This window comes from Ursus americanus, chromosome 33, assembly GCF_024610735.1.
Source record: "Ursus americanus isolate L20-20 chromosome 33, mUrsAme1.1.p, whole genome shotgun sequence".
Lineage (NCBI taxonomy): Eukaryota > Metazoa > Chordata > Mammalia > Carnivora > Ursidae > Ursus > Ursus americanus.
Genome location: NC_142159.1, coordinates 5,417,267 through 5,437,830, shown reverse-complemented (window position 1 = coordinate 5,437,830; position 20,564 = coordinate 5,417,267). Strand labels below are relative to the sequence as shown.

Below are 20,564 nucleotides of genomic sequence, written 5' to 3'. Positions count from 1 at the left end.
CGTTTATCAACTGAAGACCTGTGCTAATAGGTGTTAAATAGAGTTCAATGCAGAAAATTGAGAAGTAATGAGACTCAGAGCCAAGAGAATAAATTAAGAGGTGATCACATGGCCAAGAGAGCCACCACCTGAATGCTGAAAAGGAAGAGCTCAGACCATCTGAGCGTCCTGGGTTGGAGAAGAGGTCAAAAGGATGAGCCCACCGCAAACGAGGCTGGGGGGTGGTCCAAAGCAATTAAGGAATTATCATATTTCATCAGTTCGAGGGCACACAGTTTTCCATATTTTAATATCTTTGAAACTGTGATGTGTCTTATAATCAGTAGCATGTCATACTTTAATTGGCAACATGTTTTTCTTTCTCTGTGGTATATCAAATCGGGCTATGTCGTAAGAGAGGGCATCTCACAGTCAATGGAATACGGAACCTTGAGCAAATCTCTGTCCTTGTTGGGGTCTTTTACATTGGAGAAAGTGACCACTTATCAGCTCCCCCTTATTCAGTCATTGTTTATTAAAGATCCACCACGTGCCAGATCCTGGGCTAGGCACAGCCGTCAACAGTCATCACGACAGTCCCCACCTCTGCTTGTTGAGCACGTCAGGAACTCCCGACAGGGCTGGTCTCATTTGTTCCCAGTGAGAAGCACATGGAGGAGGGATTATCACTGTCCTGTATGACAGGGGAGGTCAAATTCCCACACCGGCTGCTAGCCGGCTGAGCCGGGAACGGATTCTCCTTCCAGACCTGAGCTCGTGACGTCAGTGCTCTCCTGCGTGTCCCAGCCATCCAGAAGCACACGCGGTGGGGAGAAGGCAAAGGAGGCACAGGGCAGGTAAGAGCGATGCACAAGATGGGAGGGGTCTGACCCGGAGCTCAGAGGCAGCCTTGGCACCATGGGCAGCCTGTGGATTTGGGTTAAGCAGAGACTGGAAGAAAAACAAGAGGAAGAGCAGAGAGGTGGGTGGCGGAAGAGGGTGGAAGAGTTTGAGGAATGAGAACAAGACAGAGACTGGACAAAGTCCAGTGCGGCTGGAGGAGGAAGCGGTGGGGGTGGGGCTGATGTCCCAGGCTTTTGTGGCCATGTAAGGAGTTTGTTCTCCATCCTGGAAGCCACCAAAGGGTTTAAGTGAAAGCTCCCCAAGATCCTTGCACCCACACATCGAATGATTCTCTGAATCATTTGTTGGGCAAAGAGTTACTCTTTGATTGGGGACTCCTAAAAGGACAGCTCTGGAGCAAGGCCCACATGTGCAGTTGCTCAGGTTGAGTACTGCAAAAAGGTGCCCAGACAAGAGGGTGATGAGAACTAAAACCCAGCCGATCCTCCACCCACTAAGCCATATGCTCACAGGGCTGGATCCCCTTAGGGCGGCCACTCGTGCTAATTTGCACAAAAGCCCTATACGGACTAGCAGGGACCCAGATGAGCAGAGGCAAGCCCTAGCCACCACTGCGGTGTCCCTGCCGTGTGCCAAGCCTGGGACTAAGGTATCCCAAAAGAAACAAGAAAATAGGTGGCATTCCTTGCTCTTAGAGAGCCACAAGCCTTGACCAAAGGCTTTGTTGGGAAATAATTTGTTTTCGCTCCCACAAAACACACCAGGCCATATTATAATAGCTTCCTTTTGCTGAGTGCCAACTGTGTGCCAAATGTCATGCTAGGTACTTTCCAGACCTTTTCACTAATGCTCACACTCCTTTTGAAAGGAAGAGTGGGTTATCCCATTTTCCATAGGAGGGAGCTGAGATATTCAGTGCCTTGCCCGAGGTCACACAGTGGGGACAAGGCAATGCTCACATCGGTCTCCAGAGACCCAACCAAGCAGGAGAGCAATTTTCTCCAAGCGGTAGAGGAGCTGGTATTTAGTGAATAGAGACTCCGTGCCAGGCATTTTGCATGCATTAACTCTTAGTCGGCATTACAATCCCTTGGGGTGGGCAATACAGTTCCTCTTTTGTAAAACATCGGCTCAGGGAGGTTGGGAGACTTGCCTAAGTTCTCATCACTAGCCAGGGTTTGAACCCACCTCTTTGTGAGCCCTTTCCTCTGCTCTTACTCCTTCCATGAGTCTTAGGTCTCAGGGCTCCTTGAAGGTGGGGGCTGCTTCCTATCACTCATATTTCTCGAAGCCTGCCTTGAGACCTGGCATAGAGCAGGTGTGCGGTAAATACTTGTTGAAGGAATGAGGAATGAATGAGGGCAGGGAAGTCACGTGGAGGTATGCCTTACCTGCATGCAATGCAGCTACCTGAAAATGCTCCTTTCCCTTCACTACCCCATCTTCTAGCACGCACGCACGCTGACATGAGGAGGGTCAGGGCGCTAGAGTCTGGTATGATATCATCGTCCAATTATGTTAATACGCTTCCCCAAAGGGGGGGGGATATCATGTGCATGATGGACTGTTTGTGGGATTATTGAGGACGTGATATGAAATTCATCCTGATTCCCCACTTATTGAGAAGTGCTGCCCAATTTGTCTCAAATGTCACATCTCTATGTATTAATTTGCTACTCCACAGTACTGATTAGAAGGAATGTTCTCCAACTCCCAAGGCAGAGCCATCGGAAATGGAGCAGGTTCACTCAGGAAGCACAGACCATCCCTCCTGGGCAGAGGAAATGGACATCCATCGCCTCCCACCCTAGAGGAGGCCTCGCCAGGCCTGTCGCTCCAGACCAGAGTGGCCTGAATAGTGCAAATTGCATATTCAGTGCATATATATATATATATCGAATAGCTTCCATTAGCCCAATTTTGAAATGTCTGCATAATGTCCCAGAATTGGGGAGCCCTTTCAGGATGAGGAAATTGTCCGAGAAGTAGAGACTGAGAGATGGGAATCAGCGGGCCTAATAACAGGAAGGCATAAAATCAGGAGGGGTCCAGAAATGTGTGGAGGGGTCCAATTTCCCTGTGTGCACAGTGTCATGGTCACCTCCAACCCTGCTTCCACCTCCAAGAGCCACAAAAGCACACTGTCCCGAAGCTTGCTTCAAACCTGCCTCTTCTGGTCCAGTGCCTGCTGGGAGCGCCAGCTTGGTCCTTCCGTCCCCTACACGTGTGTCTGTCTGACCCCCAGTAACGACACTGCTGACCTTTCACCGGTAGCAGACGCACAGCATGGCATTTTTTCAGAAGTGACACTACAGTGAGCACATCCCCTGCCGGGTGGATGGGAACACGGGGGGCGAGTCGCGGCTGTGAAGGTGGGGCTTGGCTGAAAAATCAGCAACTGCATACAGTAGGCACTCATGAAATATTAGCTCAGTGAATGTAAGAGTCTCTACCATTAACTACATGTGGGAAGTCAGCCCCTCTGGGTTCAGCTTTTCGGGTGGACTAGTGGTTCCTGGGTGGGCTTCGGGGCATATGAATTAGACGAAAAGAAATACAGAAAAGTGGTGTGTGCATGTATGTGTGTGCACGTGTGTACACACACAAGTGTGAGTGTGCATGCACGTACATGTGTGTGCACACAAGTGTGAGCGTGCACGCATGTATGTGAGCGTGTGCACACAAGTGTGAGCGTGCATGCACGTACATGTGAGTGTGCACACAAGTGTGAGCGTGCATGCACATACATGTGAGTGTGCACACAAGTGTGAGTGTGCACACAAGTGTGAGCGTGCACGCACGTACATGTGTGGGTGTGCACACAAGTGTGAGCGTGCACGCACGTACATGTGCGAGTGTGCACACAAGTGTGAGCGTGCATGCACGTACATGTGTGAGTGTGCACAAGTGTGAGCATGCATGCACGTACATGTGTGAGTGTGCACACACAAGTGTGAGTATCTGCAAAGACAGTCACAGCTTTCAAGTACATGACTCCAACCTCCAACATCTAGGGCCTGCTGGACGTGTTACTAGTACTTTCATCTCTAGAGCCAACTTCTCTGATGCAAAGAGCAGAGGCCATGAAAAGACTAACTTCCTGGCCGTGACCTGGGCAGCTCCGGTCCGCCAGGCAGCAGGGCCCGAAGCCTCATCCCTGTCTAGCAGACGCCCTCTCAGGCAGCGTTGGGGCTCACAGTTACGGACAACACTCTGCTTCTTCCCCACAGAGGCCATGGTCTGTTTGCAGACCAGACCTACCATGAACAACTGGGTTGTGGGTTTGGGGCAAACTCAGGAGCCGGGGGACTGGGAGTGTATGACCTCTGTCGGTGGCTTTATCTTTTCTCCCATCTCCCAAAATAGTCCCAGGCAAGTAAGGCCAGCGTGAGGGGGACTTCACGAATCCGCTGACATTGATGGAGTGGGGATATTGGCCAGGGCCCTGTCCTGGGTACATCACGTGACTTGTGTGTTCTCGTCCTTAATCTTCACAACTCTGCGAAGCATATTCTTACCCTGACTTCACAGATGGGAAGGTCAGAGCTCAGAGAAACAAATTACTTGCCTGAGGTCACACAGCAAGTGAATGGTGGAGATGGGCTTTGATTTCAGATGTGCGTAAACTCAGGACCCCGGGGTCTTAATCATTGTACAATGCCACCTCTCCCCTTAACAGTTACCAGGGAATTTGCAAGAATAAGGGTTCCTCATCCTTCTATAGTCTGTGGAGATACTAAGTGAAATCGAACAGGCCTGATTTTTAAGGAAGCCTCCAATATTTTGATAGTGAGATCCCAAGATGACAGAGTTAGCCGAGCAGAAATACCTGTTTTCAGATCTGGGTGATGAAATAGATCTGATGGACTGAGACCCAGCACTCGGGGATGGGCTCTCCTTCACGAAAGTGTCAGATGGACAACTCTGGATTAATGGTCCGAAAATGCAAAGGTGCAACGAGCATCGGGCATTTAAAACGTGCAGGGTCTCTCATCTAATGGACATTTCTGATCTGCTTATAATAACTCCTGTCTACATGCTGGTCAGCCTGGAATAGACAGAAACAAGCCCATAGTCCTTCAGATTGTGTGTGGAGAAGGCGAGAAGCCCGGCAGCGAGGCTGGGAGAAATTATGCCCAAAGACGAGATTGAAACATCAGGGAGCGTCACACTGGGGACAAACTGAGAAGTAAGGGACTGCCACACACTCAGAGAGGGAGAAGGCAGGACAGAGCATCGGAGGGCCACAGACAGAAACAGCCACTGAAGCCAAGACAAACACACCCGAATTCCAATGCGATTTAAAAGTGAAACGTAAAAACAAAACTCCAAGAATAAGATGAACCTTTAAATGAATACTTATCTGATCATGGCATGGAAACGGCCTTTCCAAACATGACACCAAAGGTGGATAATCACAGTAAATTTTTTCATTTAAAATCGGTGGCATAAAAATTAGAACTCCCACACACCAAAAGGAAGCCCATAACTTCAATATCTTTCATATGCAAAAACCACTTACCAAAAAAGAGATAAGAAAAAATACTAACATCTCAAAAGAAAAATGGGCGGAGGAGGGGACAGGCAATTTACAAAATGACCTACAAAAGGCCAGTTAAGTGAAGACAGGTGCTCAACCTTCCCTGTCATCAAAGAGATGGAAATTATAACAACCAACGAGAGTTCATTTATTATCCATTTTAATCAACAAAACAGATTTAAAACTCACTAACATGCAATGTAGGTAAAGTAGGGGGCAGAGGGCTAGGCCCTCATGAGCTGTTGGTGGAGGTGTGTATCAGCCTAACCTTTCCAAGAACACTGTGGAATTATGCATTAAATGTAAAATCTACCCACTCTTTGACCCAGCAACTGCACTTCCAAGAATTTATTCTAAGGAGATAATTAGATGAGGGTTTAAGTTGTATGTACAAGAATGTTCTTCACCTAAGTGTCCACAGAAGACTACTGGTTAAATAATTGTGATATATGCAAACCACAATGGCTCCCTCGCTGATATTCATTCGGAAGGACAAACAAAGCAGGGCTACTTTTATTAACATGGAAAAACGCCGTCCTCATTAACCAGATTCTAGAACTGAACATAGGACACAACTCCACATGTACGTGGACCTACGTTCCTGTGCAGGTGCGGAGCGCTGTCTAAATGTACACTCACCGGGGTGGCAGAGGTGAGGCTGGACCCTCTGCAGTGGTTGGGCAGCCCTAGCTGGGCAGAGCAGGGCAGGGGCAGATCTGGAAATCAGGAGGGGGGGGCGGGGAGTGAAGCGGGTGAGCACTCCTGGGGACTCAGTGCTGAGAACAGGGTGACCAGAGCCAGCAAATGCATACACAGGACACTCTGTTAAATTGGGATTTCAGATGGACCATGGACAAGTTTTTAGTATAAGTATATCCCATGGACTATTTGGGATAGCCTTATACCTTAAAAATTCAAATTTTTTATTTGAATAATTTAAAACTCCAATTAACTGGGCACCCTGTGGTTTATCTGGCAACCCTAGCTGAGAGGTTCCGGACACATCTGTTGCCTCGCCGGGGTGACCCACGCCAGCCGGGAGGGGTGCTGAAGCTGAGCCAGGCTTCCTGTGTCCTCCCCTGCCTCTGACTTAGCTCTAGTTTACGGGCCCATGAAATGGAGTCACCCATCCCTGCCCTACTCCAGGAATGTCGCAGGGAGCACAGTCTTTAGTGTCAGAGAAGCCACGGAAAAACTCCTGGCCATCAAGTAGCCTTAAGCTGCAAAACTCTCAAGGCGTGTGCAGCTCGTACATCTGTAAGATGGAGATAGCCACGTCTGCCCACGGCCGCCGTGGGGATTAAGTGCGATAATGTATGTAAAGTGCCTGGCATACAGTCAGTGCTTACTACGAGTTGATCCCCTTCCCTCTGGTCCAAGGCTGCAGCCCACGCTCTTGTCCCCGGGGATTACAAATCAAGCCTCTCCTGTCTTCTCAGGGTTAGACGATTGGCCTTTTTGATCTTTCCCAGATCCTTGAAGCGCCAGCTGCCGTGGGCTGACACTCTTCACCTGACTTCACGTTTCTCCCAAGTCCCCACAGCAGCTCAGCCCCTTATCTGCACGTTTCACTCTCCCGAGGCAGTGGAGGAGACAAACTCGCTTTGATAGCAGGCTCTCAGGGACGTCGGCCAAGGGGAGCTGCCCAGAGCAGGACCCAGATGTTTTCTAAAGGGAGGCGGCACTGTCCTGACTAGAGAATGCAGTGGGGCCGCCGTGGCTGGGGGCAGCCCGGCCTGGGGTGGGGGGGCTCCTCCTCTGGACCCTGTCTGTCTACGACTGACAGCACAACTGTCTAAGGGGCGCTCCGCAATGGAGCTGACCTCTTTCTCAGAGAGCCGAACCTCCAGAGTCGTTCCGACTACTGGATCCCCCCCTCCCCTCCCAGGAGGCGCAGGTAGTTCCGAACATTCTGCCCAAGGTCAGTTAGTCAGTTACAGGTCTAAGAAGCTAGTGTTTATCAGTAAATCCGCAAAGATGGGATTATTTGGCGTCTTGTTGATAAGCCCAGTGACAGACAGGCCCAGGCCACCACCGTGAAAGCAGGTAGCACGTGGTTTATTCCCAGCAGCGGCTGCCAATACTGGTTCCTCCCATCCTCCCACCCACCCCATCACCGGCCCCCTCCCCCGCCCCCGCCCCTGCACTTGGGGTGTTCTAGAAATCAGTGCAATTCATACTTCTCAGGATGCGCAGGTTGCCCATGGTCCAGTCCCAGGCCAGATCAATGGGGTTTGGTGAGAGCCCTACCCTTGGCTTCTCCGTCCTCGGCTCCGTTGTCAGCACACCCATCCCTGAGCCATTCTGCCGGTCCGCACAAAGACAGCAGCCACACAGACCGGAGCTGGCAGAAACCCTGCACAGGGGACTGCGTGAGGACTCGGCTACAGCAACCTGTTTGCACGGGTCCAGGGTTTGCCTGGATCTTGTCCGCAAGGCTTTCTCCTTCTACCACCAATGACACGTGGGCAGGCCCCTCCTCTGGCCCACTGGTCCTGCAGCAGAACACGGAACTTCTCGCAGCTGGGCTGTCTCCTCTGTGCCAGGCAGGTGGAAGGAGGGACCCGTCAGCCTCTACTCTACCGTACTACTTTACCACCTCTTTTGAATCACAGACCCTTTGTGAAGCTGATGGAAGTTCTGGCTCAGTTCTGCCCAGTAGCATCCCCTGCGATGACGGAAATGCTCTCTACCTGTGATGTCCAACATAATGGCCACATATGGCTCCTGAGCATGCGATAGGAAGCCAGTGTGACTGAGAAACTGAATTTTAAATGTTACGTAATTTTGAGTAACGTAAATATGACTATTTCCATGTGGCTAACGGCACCCGCGCTGGATAGCACACAGCTGTAGACAAAGGGTCAACAGGCTTTTTCTGTCAAGGACCAGAGAGTAAAGATTCTAGATTTTGCAGGTCACGCGGTCTCTGTGGCAGTAGCTTGACTCTCAAGCTGGAGCACATGCCAACAGTCATAGACAACAGAGCAACGAATGGGCTTAGCTGCATTCTAATAAAATTTTATTTACAAAAACAAGCATGGACTGGATTTAGCCAGGGGGCCGTAATTTGTTGATCTCTATTCTAGACCCTTCCTTAAAAAAAGAAAACACACACACACACACACACATCCATATACATTCAGATGGCACTCAGTCAGTTAAGTATCTCACTCTTGATTTCGTCTCAGGTCATGAGCTTAGGGTTATGGGATCGAGCCCTGTGTCAGGCTCCGCACTGGGCATGGAGCCTGCTTGAGATTCTCCCTCTCCCTCTCCCTCTGCCCCTCCCCCCACACCCCCACTAGCACTTTTCCCCCTCTTTCAAAAAAAAAATTTTTTTTAAATATCACAAATTTGCCCCCAATTTCAAGGGGCGTGTAGACCTTTGAAGTCCAACTGTAAGCCCCGCCCATGCATCCCAGGCTACATACAACCTCTGATTGAAAAGGTATCAGTGAATATAACCTCAGATCTGCTCTGCCTGGTGGGAAAGTGCTTGGCATTGTTTCCCAGAGGGGGCAATGTGGGCAGGGATCAAGAAGACACTTTATTCCTAAAGCCTCATGAAAGTCCAGGCCTCAGACAAATATCTAAAAGGATGGCGGATTGAGGACATCGTGAGGGTCCAGCCAGGGCCCCTTGTGTCAGCCCCTCCCAGCACCTCTGCAGGCCCCAGCTGTGGTTTCCCTGACTTGTTCCCACCACCATCCCCCAACACATCTCACCTCCCCAAGGCCAACACGTTGCAGAAGGAACTCGTGACCAGAGATGATGTGAAGGGATTTCTGAAGAGGCCTCCCTTGGTAAGGACGTTGCAACTCAAACTTGGAGAGAATGACTTTGGGTTCAGGGACAAAGGTTTGGGGTGAAGATGTAGCTTGAATGACCAAGATCACAGACTGGATATTGGCAGGAACAGATGATTTTTTTCTAAAGAAACTGGGCTACCTCAAGAGACCATTAGAGACCGTTAAGTCTTTGTCAGGAGCCCACAGATAAAGGTGACTCTGGTTATGTCAGGAGCCCTCAGTTAAAGGGATCTGGAATTATGTCAGAAACTATCAGTGAAAGGCATGCAGAATCTTCTCTGGAGCCTTCTCAGGAACCTTTAGTTAAAAATAACTGAGGGGCGCTTGGGTGGCTCAGTCGTTAAGCGTCTGCCTTCGGCTCAGGGTGTGATCCCAGAGTCCTGGGATCAAGCCCCACATCAGGCTCCTCCACTATGAGCCTGCTTCTTCCTCTCCCACTCCCCCTGCTTGTGTTCCCTCTCTCGCTGGCTGTCTCTATCTCTGTCGAATAAATAAATAAAATCTTAAAAAAACAAACAAACTGAGACCTTTCTCCGGAGTCCTCAAATGTGCAGGTTAAAGCATCAAACTCTGTCCTCCACAGCCCGACCACCAGGGGTGGATTTTGCCAAAGAAGTAGGACTTGCCCTCTCTCCGTGGTATATTCCTAGCCAGGACGAAGGCGGTATTTGTTTCTGTATTGCTAGAGCTCCCTTCAAAAAAGCATCACTTATTCTTTAAGTTCTTGGAGGTAAGAAAGCTTTCAAATAACTGGCATGCTTTACTAGGGTGTTATGTCATTACTGTTATTAATTATCATTAACGGTCTTAAAATATGCCTATTAATGATCTCAACACAAAACAGCAGTGTGGGTCTTAGCCAAGAGCAGCAAAATTACCTATTAATGAGATGTAAATTTCCCAGGGAAATGACAGAGATCTAGAAGTACCACCTTCTGAACTAATATAATAAAGTTAATAATAATAATAGTGTATAATCTGAAGATATTAGTGTTAATTTGAATGCCAACACCGTATTTAAACAAGCTGAGAGAAGTGGAAATTATTTGCATAACTCAAACCAAGAAACCCTAATCTGTGCTATTAAGGAAAAACGGATTGTTCTTCTCTGAACGATCTAACGCTGACTCTTTGCAGTCACTGGATTGGGCGGAAGTGCTTTTCCAGCTACTTATTGTATTTCTTTTACTTAGGCTTTCTATCTCTCTTATTTCCCAAACCAAGCAGAGATACCTTATATAATTAAGCCCAATAGAAAACAGAATTAAAAAAAATAAAAACACAACCAAACACATTAAGGGGATAGAAGTAGGATGTCACCAGGCCCTCAGGATAAATGACTGCCGCTAAGCTCTGATTTCAATTTTCCGTTTCCTGGGAACTCAGCACCGACAATTTAGGTAACCGAGTTACTGGTTAGCAGGCAGCCTTGTTAGGACAGGAGGAAGCTCTGAATCTGAAACACCCCTCCCCTGCAGCTGACAGCAGCACCACCCTGCCCACCGCCATTCTGAGCTCACACGCCAGGGTCCTGGGGCCCGGCCGGGAGGCACCTACCTTCATAGCTGGCGTGAAAGCCCTGCGCGCTGACCGCGTAGTCGCTGATGAGACGCAGAGAGAGGGTGGTGGCGGCGCTGACGATGGTGGCTGGCAGCTGAAAGCCGGTGAGCCTGAAAGACAAAGAGGTGCCATTTAGGGAGAATGACCCCCTTGGGAAATGAGCATCCGTGAAGCATTTATTGAGCGCCTGCTGGATGCACAATGCTGATTTTTGGCATGCGGAGGGATAGGAAAGCAGCCTAACACCGGACATATGCAAGGTGTCCAAGGACAAAGAGGTGACAGAGCAGAGGTGGTGACAAACAGCAGTCTTCTGTCACAGGCACGTGGAGGTCACTCCCCTGAAGCCACAGGCCATCCCCCGACCCGGAGGACTGCCTCATTTATGTCTCTTCTCTTTTCTCCTCTTCGGGTGTTTTCTCCCATCTCTCCCCTTTCTGGCCGAGGTCCTCTGCGGCTCTGGGTGACATCACCACAAACTGAAAACTAATAATTGCCAACAGACAACATTTACTTGGATACTGAGGAAAATATACCCAACTGTAAGCAGCGGGAGGTGGGTGCTTCTCATCATTTATTCTTTTATTCTTTAAAATAGTCTACTGTTTTTATAGAAATGATAAGTGCTTATTATTTTTAAAAGATGAAAGCAAAAAATAAAAAAAACCCATTGCAATCTAGAAATAACTGTTCTTGACAGTTGGCATACAAAGAGATGGAGGGATCAATGGATAGGATCATCATCAATGAAATAATTTCATACAAGTAGGATCATACTGTACATGTTTTTAAAATTAAAATACTTAATTTTTTTTTCCTGTGAGTTCAGTGAAGAAAAAGAAACAGAGGTGAAACGGAAAGAATTATTGAACCTGAGATAATTCATTTGCAGCACAAGAGAATCATTTATAAAAGATTCTTCTAATGTTAAAAAGATAAAATAAAGAAGCTTTCACTTAACACTTGGGAACATATTTTAGGAGAGCAGGTGTCCGCGGTTGGGTCGCCCACAGGTGACCCCGGTACGCACACAGGGGGCAGTAAGGGGGGCCAGCCCCCAGTCTGCCTCTGTCCTTTATCTCCTCCCCAAGGCTCACCCTGCCTCCCTGTGCCCCCGGCAGGGCTCTAGGAGGGAACTCAAGGTTTACCTTTACCCTCATGTTCAAGTAGTTTGGGATACCTGTGGTGCTCCTGGATCCCGCTCTATCCCTCCCATTTTCGTATAATATCTGGGTGCCCAGATGTCCCCTGGAGTCATGAACCCTGGGTTCAGATACGTTGAATCAGATATGTGTTAATGCCCACCTTGAAAAGCCCTGTGCTAGATGAAGCCCCTGCCCTTCCCACCACCCTCATCTTATAGGATTTGTGTGAACTCAAAATGAACTCAAGGGACAGAGAAGGAAAGTGGTACAGCTGTGAAACGGGTGACCAAGTTTCAAGGTCGTGTCCTCTTGAATAAGGCTCTTGTATAAGAAGCCTCCAGTAAAAGATGCCTACATCACCCTGTAATCTTTCCTCTCCCTGCCCCTGACCTTCTGTCTCTGTCTCCCTCACTTTCTCACGTGAGTCAAAAATTTAGATGTTGGGGCACCTGTGTGGCACAGCGGTTAAGCGTCTGCCTTCGGCTCAGGGCGTGATCCCAGCGTTCGGGGATCGAGTCCCACGTTGGGCTCCTCCGCTGTGAGCCTGCTTCTTCCTCTCCCACTCCCCCTGCTTGTGTTCCCTCTCTCGCTGGCTGTCTCTCTCTGTCACATAAATAAATAAAATCTTAAAAAAAAAATTTAGATTAAAATAGCGAAACCATACGTAGTAGGAAAAAACAACCTATTTTTTTGTTTTTTTAATCATCTTATGCTGGGGAAGGTCTTTCTAAGAGTAACATATTTAAAGGACTCCTTTGGCTCCTACCTTCTACCATCATTCTTCCGGGGAACTGTTGCTGCATGGGGCACCTCGCCTGCTCACCTGCTACAGAACTGAGCAAAAGACCAATCATGGCATATCCCTCATCTTTATGGACCGGTTCAAGGCACGGAGGAGAAGCAGGGCACCTAACCCAAGCAGGGTCATCCTGAGTCCTTCCATGGGATATGACATACAGATTCCAAGAGCCTTTCAGTTTTGGATTCTAAATCGTTAGGATTTAAGCTTGGGACTGCCAGTAGCCTTTTTATCATTGCCCAGAGCGTAGCTGCTTTACAGAATGATATCCTACATGATACAGAGAAAGCTGAAAGTGAGAGAAGACAGACAGAACCCTGGCGATACATTGTTAGATCCTCAATCCAGCCGCACAGAGACATTGACCTCTGCAGTACCCAATGACATAAGCCAACATTCTTTCTCTGCTTGCTTGCTTCCTTCTTTCCTTCCTACTTTCCGTCCATCCATCCATCCCCCATCCATCCATCCCTCCTTCCCTCCCTCCCTTCCGCCCTCCCTCCTTTCCTCCCTCCCTCCCTTCCTCCCTTCTTTCCTTCCTTTTTTTTTTTTCCCCTCAAGCTAGTTTGATTTGGGTTCTATCTCTTGCAATTGATTACTGATGGAGACAGCATGAAATCCCAGAGGCATTAGAGGAAAATATTGATTGATTTAATTATGTGAAAATTAAAAGCATGCAGCAAAGCAAAAGAAACTGCCAAAAAAAAAAAGGAGGAAAAATACAAACTGGGAGGATTATAATATATATGACAAGAAGAGGGTGTTCGTAATCTATAAAGAACATTTACAAATTACGAAAAAGATAAACAAGTAAAAAGGGAAAGGGCAAAGGACACAAACAAAAACAGAAAAATGATCCACCTACTTAATATAAAAAAATACGGAAACTAAATGCACAAGACTCATTTTCACCTCTCCCGCTGGCAGCTATCCAGACTTGGCAAAGGTTACAGAAAACAGATCCTGCAGCTATCAAAAAGATGATAAGGAAATACGACAGACCATACACATGCACTTAACAAACGAGATGAAATGGGCCTGTTCCTTGAAAAGCGCACATGCTGTAAGCTCCCCAGTATGAAGCAGATCATTTGAAAAGCCTTATCACTATTAAGGAAATTGAACTAGTAATTTTAAAAATCCCAAAAAAGATATACACCAGCCCAGATGGTTTCACTGGAGAATTCTACCAAGTATATAAAGGAGAATTAACACCAACTCTACACAATCTCTTCCAAAAAAATAGAGACAAGAAGGAACACTTCCAAACTCATTTATGAGATCAGTATTACCCTGATACCAAAACCGAAGACAGTCCAAATCAAGAGAACTAAAGACCATAGCCCACATGAATATAAGCACAAAAATCTTTAAAAATTATTAGCGAAGAGAATTCAGCAATATAATAAAATATATGCCACAACCAAGAGGGGTTTATCCCAAGGATGCAAGGCTAGTTCAGTATTTTAAAATCAATCATTGTAATTCACCACATTACGAGGCCAAAAACAGAAAATCACACATATAAACTGATGTAGAAAAAGCACCTGACAAAATTCAACACTCATTCGTGACGGAAAAAAACAAAAACAAAAACACTTTCAGAAAACGAAGGATGGAAGGAAATTTCCTGAACTCGATAAAGGACGTCTACAAAAATTCTGCAGCTAACCTCACCCTTAATGGTGAAAGCCTGAATGCTTTTCCCTGAGGACTGACAATGAGTCAAGGACCCAATAAGCCAATTACAAAGTCAGCAAAAGACACAGAGACACACCTTACTAAAGGAGATGTAAGAATGGCAAACAAGTGTATTAGAAATGTTCCACATCACTGGCCATCGGGGAAGCGCAAAGTGAGGCCACGTGGTAAGATGAGCCCCTTACTATGACATACCATTAGAACAGATAAAGTAAAAATCGTAACAGCACCAAACGCTGACCGTGCTGCAGAGCAAGTGGGTCTTGCAGACACTGCTGGTAGGATGTCAAATGGGACAGACACTCTGGAAACAGGCCACTTCTTAAAAAAAAAAAAAGTCTACACATACACTAATCATACAATTCAGCGACCCCACTCCTGGGCATTCATCCCAGAGACACGAAAACTCGTGTCCTCACAAAAACCTGTACACGATCGTTCATACCTTTCCTTCGTTGGTAATAATCAACAACTGGAAATGACCCAAATGTCCTGCACAGGTGAACGGCGAACACCGTTCCACGCGCCCCAGCACCTCGGCACCGTGGAATACTTCTCCGCAGTAAAAAGGAATGGGCTGTTCATACGCACAACAGTTTGGATGGATCTCAAGGGCATAATATGCTGAGTGAAAAAAAAAAAAAAAGCTCATCTCAGAAGAGGACACACCAGAGGCTCCTGGGTGACTCAGTCGGTTGAGTGTTTGACTCTTGGTTTTGGCTCAGGTCATGATCTCAGTGTCGTGAGATCGAGCCCCGTGCCAGGCTCCACCCTAAGCATGGAGACTGCTTAAGATTTTCCCTCTCTCTCCCTCTCCCTTTGCCCTCTCCCCACCACTCATGTGTATGCATATGCACACTTTCTCTAAAAAAAAAAAAAAAAAAAAAAAAAGACATACCAGTTAATTCCATTATATCAGGTTTTTGGAATGACATTAAAGAGATCGAAAACAGGGAGCCTGGGTGGCTGTCGGTTAAGGGTCTGCCTTCGGCTCGGTTCATGATCCCAGGGTCCTGGGATGGAGTCCCTGCATCGGGCTCCCTGCTCAGTGGGGAGTCTGCCTCTCCCTCTACCCTCCCCCCTGCTTGTGATATCTTTCTCTCTCTCTCTCTCTCTCAAATAAATAAATAAAATCTTTTTAAAAAAGAGATGGAAAACAGATTTGTGGGTGCCCAGGTAAGGAATGGGGAGAGGAAGGGAAGTGGGGTGACTATCAGGGAGGAGCAGAGGGAGATCTTTGCAGCGATGGACCAGGTCTGTATCCCGACTGCAGTGGTGGTGACATAAATACACACATGTGACAAAGTCGTATACATATGCCCTGTGCCAATGTCAGTCTCCTGGTTTTGATATTTTACTATCGTTACATTAGACGTGCCCATTGGGGGGAACTGGGAAGGCCACATGGGACCTCTGTACTAGCCATTTAACTTTCTATGAATCTATAATGACTTCTAAATTTAAAGTTTTTAAAAATTATACTTGCGGCTCCCACTATGCTTCTTTCGGACAGCACCTGAGTCCTCCGTTAGTTCTGACCTAAACTCGGTCTACCTAGATTCAACCTTGAGCTCCTACTTGGTCTTCGCCAGGCTCCTCTCTTCAGCTGCCTCTTGTACATTCCAGCTCCTGCATTGCACCCCGCCCCCCACTACACACACACCTGCAGCATGGCTGGGTCCCTGCTGGAAAAGGACTGCCCACCAGAACCATACTCTAGCCCCAATGCCAACTGCTCACCTGTCCCTGGGCTTCCTTCCGACATGCCCATGCACCGGATACCCTTTCCCCACACCCAGATATTCATGTCTGCCGATGACAGATTGCTGTCCCCAGTGGACCCTGGCATTAAAATATCAAATTGTCCTCACAGGGGCCTGACCTCTATCTGCATCTGATCTCCAGGCCCCATCCCAACTGGCCCTAGGTGTCTCCACCTCCGAATGGGCCCAAGTCACAGCAGGTGCAACTTGCCTCTCACCCTCGTCCACCAGAATTATGCCCTTGGGTGCCCTTCCCAGACAGTCTGGGGAGACTCTTCCTTCAACAACATACAGCTTCATGTAGGACTCTCACACTTCACTGAGGCTACTCTCATAATATTTCTGAGCTGCTGGTAAAGATTCCTAGACCCTAGTTTCTTGGTACTATATTGACACAAGCCGTGCATAGCTAATACACACTGTCAACAAACAATTACAGTTTTATTGCTTGCAATATATGGAATTGTGGCTTACAAGGCATTTTCTCTAATCAGATATTTACCATTCCGCTCTTTCTTTCCCAGCCTCGGTAGATAAATTCTAACATGGAGGATTCCTCAAAAGTGCTAACACTGGAGAGGGTGTGAAGGCCTGGATCTCCCATCTGGATACTTGAACCATCACTCCCATCCCGTCCCCCACCCCCGCCCCCGCCCCATGCCTGCTCTTCCCTCACCCACTCTTGATGGCTGAATAAATCTGAGACACGCTGACGACCTCACAGTCAGGAAGAGTGTCAGGATAGGCAAACAAAACTTTCAGACGTTCCCACCGTTCATCTGGCAAGTCTAAATACCATATTGAAAGGAGTGAGGCATCCTTCAAGAGTGGATTCCAGACTTATCAGAGGCATGGGCTAAGATGATGGCCAGACCGGCAAGAGCCCCCACTGCTGTTGGCTCCCTCCCCCATGAACTCTAAAACATGCAGAGAAGAGCTCTTTGTAATCAGGTGGCATGGCCACAGATGTAAGTAAATGCTCCTCTTCTGCTTTCTCAAGCCTCCCTGTCTTTCCCGCTCCTCAAGAACCTTCTCTTTGCTTCTGCCTCCATGCCCAAAGTCACCCAGGCTCTTGGACACTGGTGATGTCCAAGACCCCAAACTTCTCACTGCCCCAGTGCAGAATCCACCAATGGCTTCCCACCATTCTCTAGATTAAGGCCAGGATCCCTAGTGACTTCCACAGAGCCAGGAAGACTCAGCCCCTGCCAGATTCTCTGCCCTGTATCCCACCTGGCTCCGGCCCCTCCAGTCTTCCTTGGTCAAGGGCAGGGGCGGTGGTCAGCCCAGAGTGCAGGCAAGAAGGGGTGCATTTTCCGTGGAGAATTTGAAAATGATAATTAAAATGTAGGCTTCCCATGAGTCTGCACTCCAAACACTGTCGATGGTAGAATGTTCTTCCCTTCCCTTTCTCCCCTCTTCCTGGCTTCGGGTCCTTCAATACACGACCCGCCTCTCCTCGGGGTCTTTGCACATGCTATTACTTTTTCAGAGCACTTTCTCACGTCCCCTCCACCTACTGGGCTAATCAACTCCCTCTCATCGTTCAAATCTCATCACTAATGTCTCAACATTACAGTGTTTCCAAAAGATGCGTCCTTGACCTCCCAGACCAGTCAAGCTATTTGCATCCTCATGGGTCCCTGTAGGAGGTCTCTGGTGTTCTTCGGCACGGCCCCCTGGCTTTGCTTTCTTCCTGGACACACCGCGGAAGGGCATCTCCCCACCGTGGCCGAGGGCAGGCCTGGCCCCGGCACTGGCTTTGCCAAAGATGCAGGCGGCGGAGCGCGCTCTTTCTGGGAGGAAGGCGTGAAGAGCCTGTGCCCCTCTTGCCCAATTCCCCCGCTGCAGTGATCCTGGGTCCCTGCCAGCCTGGGCCTCTGGGGGACTCTCCCTAGCAGAGAGCAGAGCCCCTGCCAGCTGTTTTGGAACACAGAGTATGAGCAAGAAATAAACATGGTGAGTTAAACCACTGAGATTTGAGGTTTGTTACCACAGTGTCTTAAAATGTAGCTTTTATTACTGCGCAGGTGTGGTGAGGCCAGTAGATCCGGAGGTGATTGCCAACGAAACTGATGGTTTGTTTACTCTCGGGTCCCAACAGAAAGGGGCACAGGGCAGCCTTCTGAGGACGGGGCAGAACACTGCATAAACACTGCTGTGACTGGCGCTCCACGCCTCAAGCAAAAGCAGAGACCTATGGGCTCCCAGGGATGACACAGACAGGACGCCCCTTGGATTACCTGGCCTGCCTTTCTCTCTGCCTCAGCTCAGGTCTCTCTCCCCTCCACCCACACTGGCCTGTACCCGTTCCTTGAATGTGCTGTGTTTCTTTCCACCCCAGGGCCTTTGCATCTGTTGCCCCTAGGGCTGTGTGCATTGCCCCCCACCCCTTAGCCATCCAAGCTGCCACCCACCTCACCTACTCATCTTCCACTAGCTTCTCAGGTCTCAGTTTGAATGTTACCTCCTCTGGGAAAGGGCAGAGGGATCCCTAATCAATGTTCTCAGAGGACAGAGTACTTCTTCCTTTGCAATATTCATTCTAACAGTAATGGCTTGATCTTCCTATTGAATTACCTGGAATGTATCTGTCTTTCCTTCTTATGATAAGTCTCTTGAAGGCAAGGATCAGATTTAACTGTTTCTCTGCGTCACTGATAAACAGCACACACCAGATGTGATGGTGTTATAAACTGAATGCCCCCCCCCAAATTCTTAAGTTGAAACTCATCTCCCCCATGTGTGATAATTAGGAGGCGGGGCTTTGGGGAGGTAATTAGGATTAAATGAGGTTGTGAGGGTGGAGCCCTCTTGCGTGGGATACTTGAACGGGATCTCTGCTCTCTACCATGTGAGGGTACAAGGAGAAGTTGGCGGTCTACGGTCCAGAAGACGGCTCTCACCAGATCCTCACGTGCGGGCCCTCTGACCTTGCACTGTCAGTCTCCAGAGCTACGGGAAATACATCTCTGTTGTTTACAAGCCACCCAGGCTATGGAACTTTTGTTACAGCAGCCAAGCTGATTAAGGCAAATACAAAATGAATGAATGAATGAATATTCAACCATCAGAGAGGAGACAGAAAAAGCCTGATTATTGTTGTTTGAAGGCCAGTTTACAAGGTTGGCCCTTGGCAGATACTGAACATGGATTTCGGGAGGGTCCCCACCTTTCCCAGAACCGGTAAGGTGGCCTAAACTACCTGTATGAACACGACAGTTCACACGAAACACGTGCCTTCCCTCTGGGAGCCTGGAACTTTGGTACGTGCCGGGCAGACTGTGCCTATGTCACCAGCTCCCCGGAAAAAGTCTGGGCACTCAGTCTCCAGTGGGTCTCCCTGGTGGCAGCATTTCACACGTGTTGTCACAGGTTCTTGTCGGGGCGATTAAGCACATTCTGTGCTAACCCACTGGGAAAGGACTCCTGGCAGCCTGTGCCGCGTTTCCCCCAGACTTCATCCCGTGCGCGGTTTCCCATGGGCCTTTTGCTCTGTCGCCTTCACCGTGACAGATCATACCCAAAAGGGGGACAAGAGGACAGCTATAGGTTGTATCCTGGGAGTCCTCCGAGCACATCATGGAAGCTGAGGGTGGTCGTGGGGACCCCCAGCACAGAGCAACAAGTGACCACAACCACATCTGCCTGCAAAGTAAGAATACCAGACTGTTCTTCAAAGGGTACTCTAGGGTGTCTGTCAGCTGAACAGAGCTGGAGGAGGCCGGGTTAAACAACATTAGGCAAGGAGTTTTCAGACAACAAACAAAAATAAAGTGCTTGTGGAAGCATTTAATAAGTGAATAGCAAACTCGCAAGGTGGGGATAGATGATGCCAAGAGCTCCCAACCCATTTGACCAGAGACCCTTTTATTCTTAGAGCGTACGGGCGGGGTTCTGCGGGACACCCTCTAGGAAGTTAGATGCCCAGAGAAGGCAGGTCACAAGGTTCATGCTGTTGCGACAACGGCCAGGAGGCTGCCGATGTTCCTCATCTCAGAAGCCCTGAAGCCCAGGGGGCGCCTGGGTGGCACAGCGGTTAGGCGTCTGCCTTCGGCTCAGGGCGTGATCCCGGCGTTCTGGGATCGAGCCCCACATCAGGCTCCTCCGCTAGGAGCCTGCTTCTTCCTCTCCCGCTCCCCCTGCTTGTGTTCCCTCTCTCGCTGGCTGTCTCTCTCTCTGCCGAATAAATAAATAAAATCTTAAAAAAAAAAAAAAAAAAAAAAAAAGCCCTGAAGCCCATGGTGACCAAAAGGCTGAGGAGATTGCGGTCCCAAGACTCAGGAATCCTGGCAATAAATCCCTATTTCTGAGGATGATCCATGCATGTCACTTCCCTGAAATCTTCAAGAGCCCAACTAATAGAGAATTATCCAGGAATAAACAGTAATATAGCAAATT

At 48.5% G+C, this 20,564-nt stretch overlaps 1 protein-coding gene across 1 annotated transcript in view; it reads right to left on the bottom strand.

Annotated features, from left to right (window-relative positions):
- The window catches only part of CSMD2 (CUB and Sushi multiple domains 2), a 571,607-nt gene that overhangs the window by 456,084 nt on the left and 94,959 nt on the right, over nucleotides 1-20,564 (bottom strand). The window contains exon 3 of the mRNA XM_087858682.1: nucleotides 10,753-10,865. Within this exon, the coding sequence (XP_087714808.1) occupies nucleotides 10,753-10,865 (113 nt within the window). The remainder of the gene's footprint in view (nucleotides 1-10,752; nucleotides 10,866-20,564) is intronic.